The sequence below is a fragment of the Quercus lobata genome, chromosome 5, assembly GCF_001633185.2.
Source record: "Quercus lobata isolate SW786 chromosome 5, ValleyOak3.0 Primary Assembly, whole genome shotgun sequence".
Lineage (NCBI taxonomy): Eukaryota > Viridiplantae > Streptophyta > Magnoliopsida > Fagales > Fagaceae > Quercus > Quercus lobata.
In genome coordinates this window covers 46510859-46523671 of record NC_044908.1, presented here as the reverse complement: position 1 = coordinate 46523671, position 12813 = coordinate 46510859, and the positions used below count along the sequence as shown (strand labels likewise).

The following is a 12813-nucleotide window of genomic DNA, read 5'->3' as shown; positions in this document are numbered from 1 at the left end:
ATACTAATAATTGATAAGATAAATAATTTTAATTGCAATATAATTTTTAACTTCTTAAAACTTAGCTAAAAGAGTTTTAGATAAATTAAACTATCCTCTCAATTAATAAGATAAAATAATTTTATAATTAATAAGAGAGTAGTCACTTTTCACTAAGAAAAGATAGCTACTTGGCGTAACCTAACTTCTAGAATTCAACTTTTATTCTATAGTTAAATGATATGATTTTATCAATCTATGTTATGTTTGTAAATTTCTTTATGTTGTTAGGCTATTAACAACTATATTAATTTCCTTATGAAGAAAGAAAAAGGTCATGTTAACAGGTACTCTTAAAACATTTGTTAATAAACCATTTTAGGATAATTTTGATACTACTTTTATGGGAAATATGAAAAACTGTAAGAAAAAAAATCAATTACTTTTTCTTTACAATAAAAAATTTCAAAAAAAAAAAAAATCATAAACCAATGTTTTATGGCATCTGTTAACTTTTCCCTAAACAAAACAACTACATTAATTCCAAGATCTAGAACAATAATGAATTTCACAAGTACATAAAAACATAACTGAATAAATTTGGAACTGACCTAGATCCATTGTTGGATTTTTCACAAGATACAGTCTTTGGTTAAGGAAACTTAATTTCTTAATAGGATATCTTTCTCTCTCTTCAACCCTTCTTTTTAAATTTAGTTAGTGTGATGGAAAATAGAATATCTTGTATGGATAGAGATGACTAGTTTCCTTGTACAACTTAATTTCCACTTACCCATCAAAGTAGAAGTTATTTTAGAAACCGCTCCTCTTTTGATCAATTAGATAAATACACTTAAAGATATGCAATTACATCCTTATTAAACCTTTAACTAATCCCATGTATGTTATCAATATTAGGAGTGTACATAGGTGTGATGGAAAATAGAATATCTTGTATGGATAGAGATGACTAGTTTCCTTGTACAACTTAATTTCCACTTACCCATCAAAGTAGAAGTTACTTTAGAAACCGCTTCTCTTTTGATCAATTAGATAAATACACTTAAGGATATGAAATTACATCCTTATTAAACCTTTAACTAATCCCATGTATGTTATCAATATTAGGAGTGTACATGGGTCATGTTGAAGAGTTTTTTCATCCTAAGACAATAAGGTCAGGTTGAGAAATTCCAAACACAAATTAGGTTGGATTGGGTTGGGTTGGTGAGTTGTGCTTTCATGTTTTATACCTTACAAAAATTTGGACTTATATAAACTACTAGTGAAAATCCCTTGTGTTGAACAACTTTAGTCCTCAATTTTTTTAATATATATATCGAGAAACAATAACTAAATGAATTATTATTACATAATTTTAGAACTCATTTCTAGCTAAATGAATGATTATTATTATTATATAAAATGCATAATTTTGTATATTTTCCTTATATAATATCTCTAATTAAAATGTTCAATAATTTTTTTTAATTATAATTCCTTTTTTATTAATGAAGAGAGTGATTTGAACTCAAGCAATTAAATCTTTTCTAATACTTGCATAAATAAGGTTTTCCTAAAATAATTAACTCCAAACTTAAGATTAAAAAATCAATTGTATATGTACACTTAAAAGAAATCTCATTTTTAAGTCTTATTTTGATATTTAAATCATTTGTTTTAGTATTGATTTTATTCAAATGGTTAGCACCCTAACTCATACAACTTTAGTAATGTCTATAATTATATTGTTCTTCAGTCTTTAAGAACACGTATATTAATATTACACATGAAAAAATAATAAATTTAACATTTAAAACATTTGAAAACATTAAGCCAAAATCTTAGTTCATTAATGAAAAACAATCCAAATTTCTAAACTTAAAAAAAAAAAATGAAAAAAAAGTTAAGTAAAGATAGACTTACATAGGAATTTGGACCGATGGATCTAATTTAGCCAAATATTATCTATGATCTAAAAGGATATAGAAGGAGTTCTAACTGAAATTTAGTTTTAGACTTTCGAAGAAATATAGTCATGAAAAATTTCATAGCAACCTTAAATTATATGATCTAAAAGGACATGGGAGGAATTTCGCATACTAAAAAATTAACACAAAGCACAAAAAAAATTTTAAAATAGATAAATATTGATAAAGTCTTAACAATTAATAAGTAAAAATAACTTGAAATCATATTACACTACAGCACATGAAAGACATATTTTGAACTAGATTTTTAGTAGTGATAGTCAATTGAAAAAAATCAAAACACTTACAAACTAAAATAACCAAAACCTAAAACACACAAAATAGTTCAAAAGTTGAGAATTTTAAAAAAATAAATAAATAACTTGCCTAAGAGAAACTAAGAACTTAAATGGGTATCCCTTATTTTGCTTCTTTATAATAGATTTCCTTTGACATAATATTCATACATGAAAATTTAGAAACAAATAACAATAAGAAAGATGAATTTGTTATATAAAAACTATCATATACAACTTGAAAAAAAAATTAAATTAAATTAAAACAAAAATGTGGGGTGCAAGAAGGATTTTATGGAAAGACCATTGGTGAATATATATAAGTTTTGTAATTTTGATAATAGATTTTTAGTTGAAGTAGGATTTAAATTTCTGAAACCTAGATGATAAAGTTTTAGTTAAATTAAATTATAATTAAATCTTATCCCTTGAATCAAGGAAATATATCCTAACAATTAATAAAATAATTTTTAAAATACTTAATAAAACATAAGATGCAACTTGGGTTGGGGGGGGGGGGGGGGGGGGGGGGGGAACGTGGGGTGTTGTGTGAGTTTCCAGATTTCACTTAAGAATTTTTTTTTTTTTTTCTAGGTAAGGAAGTTAAAAAAAATTATAATATACTTTAGTTTGAACAGAATTTAAATGATAAAGTTTTATGCAAATTAAACTATCGTTAATTTTATCTCTTAATTTGAGAAAACATATTGTAACAATTAATAAAAATTATTTTAATAATTAATGAGAGTAGTTTTTATTAGGAAAAAATAGAGAGAGAGAGAGAGAGAGCATCATATAAATTTATCAACCCCCATGAATCTATGCAAAATGTAAATCTTTCTAATACAAATACATATGCATAAGTTGCAACTTGAAAAAAAAAAAAACAAATAAACAAAACAAAATGTGGGATGCAAGAGAGATTATATGGAAAGACCATTGCTGAATATATATGAGTTTTGAAATTTTGATAATAGATTTTTAGCTGGAAAGACCATGGTGCATGTTTTGCTAATACACTTATTGTTATTTTATCTAAAGCAATTGATAAGAATAGATAAGTTGTTATCTCTATCAACCGAAAGTTAGATGCATGTTACATTTTTTTTTTTTTAAACACTTATTGTTATTTTGTCTAAAGAAATTGATAAGAACAAATAGGTTATTGTCTCTATCAACTGAAAGTTAGATGTATGTTATATGTTTTGTTAAAACACTTATTGTTGCTTTATATGCATGTCACATGTTTTGTTAAAATTGTTATTTTAACTAAAAGGCATGTTTCATGTTTAGTTAAAACACTTATTGTTACATTATTTAAAGAAATTGATAATGTAACAATAAGTGTAGATGCATGTTGCATGTTTTGTTAAAAAACTTATTGTTATTTTATCTAAAAAATTGATAAGAACCAATAAGTTGTTATCTCTATCTAAAAAATTGTTTTTATCCAAAATATTACTGGATTCAAGTTACACCTAGTATAACTCTAAGTAATGTTATACCATCCAATAACTTGTTATAAAATTCATATTTTGAAAATCCCACCATTGAATTGTATGTTTTTAACATTCATGCCAATTTTCGTGCCAATTGGATGTTATTTACTATTCGATCTATTAACTCATTTTTTATGTATTATTTTAAACTACAAAAACTTAAATTTAAACAATTGATTAATAACATAGCTATTAATCTTTGATTACTTTAAAATTTTGCAAGTATAGAGAATATACGAAAATAATATAATTTAATGGTGGATTTGATATATATATATATATATATATAGGGTTGGGTTCAAGTTACACCTGGTGTAACTTTAAGTAATGTTACGCCACTTAATATTTTTTAAATGAATGCGAATTTTGACAAATTCACCGTTAAATTACATTATCTTTGTATATTCTCCAACCTTATAAAATTTTAAGGTGATTAAAGATTAATAGTTATGTCATCAATCAATTGTTTAAATTCAAGTTTTTGTTGTTTAAAATAATGCATAAAAAATGAGTTTATGAATCGAATGATAAAATAAGTTGAAAAAACTATCAATCCAAGACTAAAAAGTAAAATGTCACTTTTTTTTTTTCTCTGTCCATGACCAAAGATCTGTGCTACATTATGCAACAGGGTTTGTAACTTAGCTATTCCATTTGAAATTAGCAAGATCGATTGAATGATTTCATTTCTTAGCTTATTATATTTGTGTGGTATAAACAATTTTAAGCGGATCATCATCATATATGAACGGTGATTTCACCCTTCTTGCTAAGAAATCTTGACAATCAATCACCATGCTTTCGAGAACGTGGTTGAGAATAGAAAAGGAAAAATCTATGATGCTATTTCGTGGTATGCATGCCACGTCTATAATCTGTAATCAATATGATGACAAAAAATCTATGATGCTTCGCGAGAAAATCAATGCTAATGCCCTTCATTCTCACTCACATGCCATAACTGTGGCTCACACCTAAACCAAGATTAATTCATCTTGATTTTAAATAAGTGGGATTACAAACGAATTCTTTGTGACATTATTTAATGAACATTTAATATTTTTGTCAATATTTTTTCTTACATTTAGAAATGAATATAATTATTTGTGTAGATTCATTTAATGTGTACACTTGGCTTGTAAAAGATAGTGGATGCATTTAGTACTTTTGTTTTGCCTTTTACTTTGGTGCAAATAGTTGATATTTTTGGTTCAATGATTTAGTTAAGCGAAATCTTTAAAACATTATTTTAGGAGAATTATGTGTTCTTTTTCTAATCATTTATTTAACAAATCAACTGCCTAATTATGTATTTGCCAACGTTGTTTTTGTGGGTGATTCCCAGTCTCTTTTGTCAGCTTTGCAACTTGATAAGGATATTTTGCATTTGGATGGGTTGTTAATTGAAGATGTTCATTTCTATTAATTGAAGATATTCATTTCTGTTCTAGACTGTTTAATCAATTATATTATTCTCATACTAAGAAAGAAGGTAATAAGATTACTCATAGTCTTGCTCGGTATGCTTTACATATCTCTGACTTTGTTGCGTGAATGGAGGATGTTCCACCACCAGTTATTTCTGACTTAGCCATCTTTATTTAATATAAGCATTTTTTTTTCTCAAAACAAAAACACAAAAAAAAAAAAAAAAACTGCCTAATTATGTGTTCTTTTCTAGTTATTTATCAAATAAGGTGAAAAATTAATGAATACTATTTTAAACAAGGATTTTATTAACTTAATTTCTTTAAATTCTTAGGGATTGTAACTTAATTTCAATCATGTAGCTGTTTTGGTCAGTGCAAAATAGACCATTTTATCTTTGGAAAAAGTTTACAAATGTCCTAAGAGTATTGGTTTAAGAACTAATTTTAAAAACTTTTTATGAGAAAAGAAAAATGTAACTAATTTTTTTTACAACTTTTTATATTTTCCATGAAAATTGTATTAAAACTTTCCTAAAATAGTTCATTAACAAATTCCCTAAAGGCGCCATTAATTAGACTCTTTATCTTTTTTAAAAGTTACAACATTTAAGAAATTATATTTAAATTTTTTCTAATTAATTTTTCCTAGTAATATTTTCCTGTTTCTAAAATTTGGAGCAAAGACAGAGTGCAATGACCAAAATTTAAAAATCATTGCGGGAGTGATACAATCTAATACTTCGAGAGGGAGTATAATGATGGGTTATTCCCTTTTCTCATATAATAATAAATATTTAATTATTAAATTCAAATCAATGTGATAAGAGAGAGTATATCTCGTTGCGTTACTTTAGTAGTTAATTATCTCGATAGTTTAAGCCATCGGATTATGAATGAGTTGAGCATGATTAATATATAAGCCCTACCTACACATTTTCTTAGTGCGTACTCACTATACATTACCGTACTAAAATTGCCTTTTTAAATCACAATTTCAAAGTAGAGTTTACAATAGTGAATGTGGACTAAGATTTTCTGTATTTTTATCTCAAATGGCCATTTCATAATATGGGGTATTATAAATATGGGCATAATGGGAATTTAAAGCTCATGATCCCTCACTTTGTCTTAAATATCCGTCACGGTCTGTGAGTTTACAATGGACAGCACTGTTCCTCTGCATGTGCTTTGTGCTTCCTCTCGTTTTTGCTCTCAAAGTCGTCTTCCTCCTTGTCCCACTCATCCCATATTCCCCTTTATTTTTTTGAAAGTCAGGCTCACAGAAAAACTTATACTATAAAGAAACAAAACCCACTAACTATTTCTCTCTCTCTTTTTCTCTTTTTCTTTCACTATGTGTCCCTCACAACCCCCAAACATGTCCAATTCTTCTTCTTCTTCTTCTCCTATTTGGTTATTGTCTTACATAAAGCTCCAGTTCTTTGGTCGAGTCCGAAGGTTCCTACGATCAAAGGCGGCTCGCAAGCGATACGGGTCGACCACAGATCGATTCGATATAGTGAGTATCAAAAGTAGTGTTGATGATGATGAAGACGTAGTAGTACAGCCAGTTATAGGAAGAGAGAAAAGTGAGGATGACTCGGCCGTGGTGCTACAGAGGTCGGTGAAGAAGCTTCACTTTGGGAGGTGGGAAGAGAAAGAAAAGGCGGCTATGGAGATTGAAAGGCTTGCAAGAGAAGATGGGAAGACTAGGAAGTTGATGGCGGAGCTGGAAGTTATACCTGTGTTGGTGGCTATGGTGGCTTCGGATGTGCCTAGTAGAAGGCTTGTTGGGATCACGGCTTTGATTGAGCTTGCTCGTGGAACTTACACGTAAGTTTTACTATTTCTTCATTTCTTTATTTATTTTTGAAGAAAGGTTTAGAGATATAATTTTTTTTCATAATTTTGATGGGATAGATCGTCTGTTGTTGAAAAAAAATCGTAAATTTATTATTTGTATTAAAATAATTGTAAATACTCACGGTCAATAATTGTGGCATAAGTTGCGTTCATAAGAAAATCAATTATTTTTATCGTTTTGTAGGATTAAATCCGTGGTTCCCTATTCTAGTTGTTCACATATATGTTTTTAGATTTCTTTTTTTTCTTTTTTTTTTTCCTATTGGTATGAATATATTATAGAAAGTTGGAAAAGGGTGCATCATGCATAACTTCCTCTTTGATATTTCAAGCATAATAATTGACCATACTATATATCATTCACCAGCTGCATGTATGCTTCTAATTAGTTGTGCAGTTAATCATCTTGATGCAAGTGGAATTCATCTTTGGAACAAAGAAAATTGAAGGCATGAATGGATTTTATTGAATAAGTTTTAAATTTCCTTCTTTTTATTTATTTATTTTTTCATGGAGTAATATTATAAATTTATGGAGTCAGCAATATTTGGTTTGGGTGGTTATAGGAATAGGAATGCGTCACGTGTAGGTCCAGTGGAAGATTTGCTTATATTCTTTTGTAACTTTTTTTATTTGCCAAAATAGATTAACTTCTAATCCTTTTTGTCTAGGTTTTAGCTTTGATTGGTTGTATAAGTTTGTTAGGACAGATGGGTGAATAAAAGATGGGACCCCTACATTTTGTTAGGTTAGGGACTAATTAGGAAGAGTATTTAGTGATTAAACATAAAAATAAGCTTTCCTTTATAACTCCTTATTTCATTCAAAATTTTTTTGCACAGTGAAAACATTTTAGTGTATATTAGCCTCATCACACGCGTGTGCAATGAGGGTTTTTTTTTTTTTTTTTTTTTTTTTTTGGAATTTTGGATTTTTTTTGAAGATATAAATTAGTAAAAGAATGTCATATTTTGTATGCATTTTAAGTAGAGTTAGAGATATATTTTTATTTTGTTGTCTTTTAAGTTTATTTTCCCATCAAATCTAAGGTTTAAGGGTATTTTTAAATCACATAAAAACCTAATTATATATATATATATATATATATATATATATATGAAACAAAGGTGAACCCACGTGGAAAGTATTTATATTTATCTTAATTTTTGGCGTTCTCCGTTTATTTTGATATTTTCCTAACAATGTTGACATTGTTGAGCTCAAGATGGAACCCTTATGGGCACCACCACTCTTTGACTCTTTGAGTAGTGATAATTCATAATTAATAGCCAGGGATTCACGATTCACTTCACGTGGTAGTTGGCATTGCTACCGGATGAGGACTTTTGGACCCTCTATAATTCCTAGTTTTTTTTCATAAATGTTGCAAAAAACAATGGGACATAAATGTTTCTAAAAAGGGCAATGATGAATGGGTCTTCATGCACTTCTCGATCTAGCTAGGCTGTTGCACTTATAAATATATATACTCACTACTTTAATAATGATAATATTAATTGTAAGTAGGAGAGATGGGCTCTCTGCTCCTTTTCATTTTACTATTTTTCATGCGAATCTGTGGCAATTGACATCTACATTCAAGGGTGGGATAATGGTTACCTAAAACCTTTTATGTAGAAGTATATATTTTTTTGACATGGATGTAGAAGTATATTGGTAGATAGTCTTTAGAAAAAAAAAAAAAAAAAAAAAAAAAAAAAAAAAAAAAAAAAAAAAACCTTGTATGTAGTAAAAATGGAACAAAATAAAGGGCTTTTTCGGCTTAACACATTTGAATCTAATAATTAGGGATTCAATTAATTTTTTTCTTTCTAAAATCTTTATTACTTGTTAAGGTGGTAAAATTTTCAAATAAGTATATCACTAACATTATTTTTATTATATATGCACAATTACAATAAAGCATGTCACTAATTATAAAATTGTTTGAAACATGCAGCCCATCGATCAAAGCATTGCTCCAACCATCATCCATATAACTAGGGCTTATGTGCTTTCTAACATGTGTTCATGCATTTCCTGAATTGTTTGAAATAGACCAAATCAGTAATTATAAAATTGTTTGAAATACATCAAAGCACCCGACCATCATCCATATAACTAGGGTTTTTGTGCTTTCTAACGTGTGTTCATGCATTTCCTGAATGACCCATTTTAATTACAAGAAAAAATATATATAAAAAATTTAAGATCATATAGAACATCTTGATCATGGATGGAATAAACCATTACTAGCATAGTATATGATGGGGGGTATCGTTAGCTTTAAAGAACCAAAATATAATTAAGCAAAATGTGCCCTTGAATCAGAGCGCCATAAGGTGCGCTGACTGTCCTCTAAGTTCCACAGCGGTAGGAAAATTAGGACAGGGAACAGTGTTTTATTGAAGCGACATATTTGCCTTTTAAAAATTAGAAAAATCAGAGTCTATGAGATTTAGCGTAGTGGTTCAGATTCCAATAATAATCTTTAGACAAATGAAAACTCCACTTTCCGACACAGATCTATTGACTTCATCCAGATTGGAATTCTTTAAATAATTTGGTTAGTTTTGATCAGAGAGATTTATTTAATGGGTACCCCTTGAATATTTTATAGGAAATTATGCAATCACAGGCCACCACTTGTTTTTTTTTTTTTAAGCTACCTTAACCTATTATTTTTGCTTGTTTTATTTAAATAACCAATTCAAGTTTCGAGGTCTTTAGATTCTCAAAAAAAAAAAAAAAAAGTTTCGAGGTCATTATTGACTCGAATTATGTGTCATTCTTATTTTCAACCTTGGTTAGATAAGAGTTGAAACATGTTGTGCTTCTGGTCCTAATCTTTCTTTGTCAATTTCTCTCTCTTTTTTTGTCCAATCAGGAACAAGGTGCTCATGGTGGAGGCAGGAATATTATCCAAACTACCAAAGAACATTAATATTATAGACGAATCAACGAGAAGTGAATTTGCTGAATTGCTCCTATCATTGTCTTCTCTAGCAAACAACCAATTCCCTTTTGCCTCATCAGAAATTCTCCCATTTCTCACAAGCATTCTAGAATCATCAAGTTCAAGTGTTGAAACTAAAGAGTTGTGTTTGGGTACTTTATACAACTTGTCCACAGTGTTAGACAGTGCAGGACCTCTAGTCTCTAATGGGGCGGTACAGACCCTCCTGATGCTCACCTCAATAAAAGAACTATCAGAGAAAGCCCTTGCAACACTTGGGCACTTGGTGGTGACCTTAATGGGAAAGAAGGCATTGGAAAATAGTCCAATGGTGCCACAAAGCTTGATAGAGACTTTGACATGGGAAGATAAACCCAAATGCCAAGAGTTATCAGCTTACATTTTAATGATTTTGGCCCATCAAAGCTCAGCCCAACGCCAAAAAATGGCTAAGTCAGGAATTGTGTCGGTACTACTTGAAGTGGCATTATTAGGTAGCCCTCTAGCCCAAAAGAGAGCACTAAAGCTATTGCAATGGTTTAAGGACGAGAGGCATGCAAAGATGGGCCCACATTCTGGCCCACAAACAGGAAGGATTACAATAGGTTCACCTATAAATCAAATGGAGGCTCAAGTAGGAAAGAAAATGATGAAGAATTTGGTGAAGCAAAGTTTACATAAGAATATGGAAATGATAACACGGCGTGCCAATGCTAGCGAGGACAGTTCTAAGCTCAAGACCCTTGTGATCAGCACAAGTTCTAAGAGCTTGCCATACTAAAGATTTACTAACATACTTCAATATTCAGGCTTCCATCGGGAGATAGCATGTGTTAGATTTGAGATTATACATGGGAAAGAGGGATGTTTTCCCACAGAGATGCATTCCTAGTGCAGTATGAATTGTGACATTTGTATATCATGGACAATAAAGATGAAAGTTTTCTTAAGATGGGAAAACAATGAATCTTCCCGGTAATACATTGGATTTGGTCACCCACAAGTTGTGGCTAAACTTGAATGTGTTACCAAGAGAAAAATTAACCAATTCCTTTTTTCAACAAATTGAATTTTTGGGACTAATAATGTTCCCTAGGATCATAAATCACAATTAAAATCTTACTCATATTCTTTTTTTGTTTTTGTTTTTGTTTTTGTTTTTGTGTTTTTTATTTTTTTATTTTTTTTTTATTGGTTTTGAGTTTGGGTCCCAAATAATATTACCACCACCAATATTATCAAATCCCAAATAGCAATCACACAAGAACATGAATATTTACATGGAAAATCATTTCTCCTTGAATAAAAAAACCATGAGACAAACTTCGAATCAATTTCACTATTCTCAAATTAATTACAATATCTCTTATGTATGTCTCACAACTAAAGAAAAACAAGCTCTCACATACACTCTCTTTGTGTCTCATGGCTAAAGAAAGAAACTTCATTGTTTTTCTTTACTCTCACACACACACAGTGCCGGCTGAATAGTGGAGCAAAAAATGAGGTTGCCTAAGGCCTCAAGTAAAAAAAAGGCCCCCAAATTTTAACCAATAGGGTTATTTATAATCAATAAATAAAATAATATTTTTTTACCAAATGAAAAACAAATAAAAAATAGAGAAAAATACAACGTCCACAATATTTTTTATAACACTTTTACAATCATGCTAAGTAGCAGGTTGTTACAACCTGTTATTGATGGCAAAAAAATAATTATAGTGATATTTTCAAAGAGAAAAAAAAGAAAAAAAAAAGAAAAAAAAGAGCAACTTAAAACCTAGGATTTGTTGTAAAAAAATATTGTGAATATTGTACTTCTAAAAAAAATAAGAATAATAATAAGAGTTTAGTTAGCAAACTTTTACTAGTTCTCATCTAAGTTCACCACTAACACCACTCTTTTACTTACTATTATCAATCTACCATATCAACAAGTATGAAAAATTTTGTCAAATTTTTTTTGTTTATAAAATTTCTAAAAAAAGAAAAAAAAATTACGTAGTTTATGTTAATTAGTAGTAATTTTGTATCTAAAACAAGATAATCAATTTTTGCCTTAGGCCCCCAAATACATCAAGCCGCCCCTGCACACACACTCTTTGTTTCACACTCTATATTCTCTCTCCCCATAGGGAGGACCCTTGACCCAAAGCTACCAAATTCTTTGTAATATTGTTTATTTATTAGACTTTTCATATTCCATCTTGGACTAGGAATACATTACTTTTTTAATAAGGAATAGACTTCCTTTGATACTAAAGAATATTCTTTTTCCTTATAAACAAAAGAAACCTTTATTAATTTTTTCTTTTTCAACTAAGTAACTTAATTGACTTTTTAAGCCTCAATTAGAATTTGAGGCAATTTCCCTACATTAAGGCGATACTCATGTTCTGTTATGCTCTACCCACAGGAAGAAGTTTATTTGAAATGCTTATTTATGAGCTTTTCCCTATCATTAGTTAAACTGAACATCTATGACTGACTTTTGGGTCAAATTTTACAACCAAAAAAGTCAAGAGTCAGTATGACTGACTCTCTTTTCCCCTTGTCCATCCGATAAAGAAGAAAGCCTTTTCTAAAGTGGCAGATCTCATCAACTACAATATTAATAATATTAATTACCTATTCTAACAACCCCACTCTTATTTCAATCAAATATTATGATCAACTCCATTGTTGTTGTTGTTTCCCATCTGTACTTATTTAAGGGTAATTAAACTCGAGCATTGGACCCCATAGCTCCAAAACTTCCAGGTTTCAACAGGGGGCAAAAACGAGTGATCCAGTATTGTTCTATCGTTTTTTATTTTTTTA

General features: G+C 29.4%; 1 protein-coding gene across 1 annotated transcript; it reads left to right on the top strand.

Annotated features, from left to right (window-relative positions):
- Positions 1-6352: 6352 nt before the first annotated feature.
- On the top strand, positions 6353-10962 carry LOC115992518. The gene is made up of 2 exons (XM_031116726.1): positions 6353-7007; positions 9925-10962. The coding sequence occupies exons 1-2, from the start codon at positions 6529-6531 to the stop codon at positions 10772-10774; spliced, it is 1329 nt and encodes a 442-aa protein (XP_030972586.1). The 5' UTR covers positions 6353-6528; the 3' UTR covers positions 10775-10962.
- The last annotated feature ends 1851 nt before the right edge of the window (positions 10963-12813 follow it).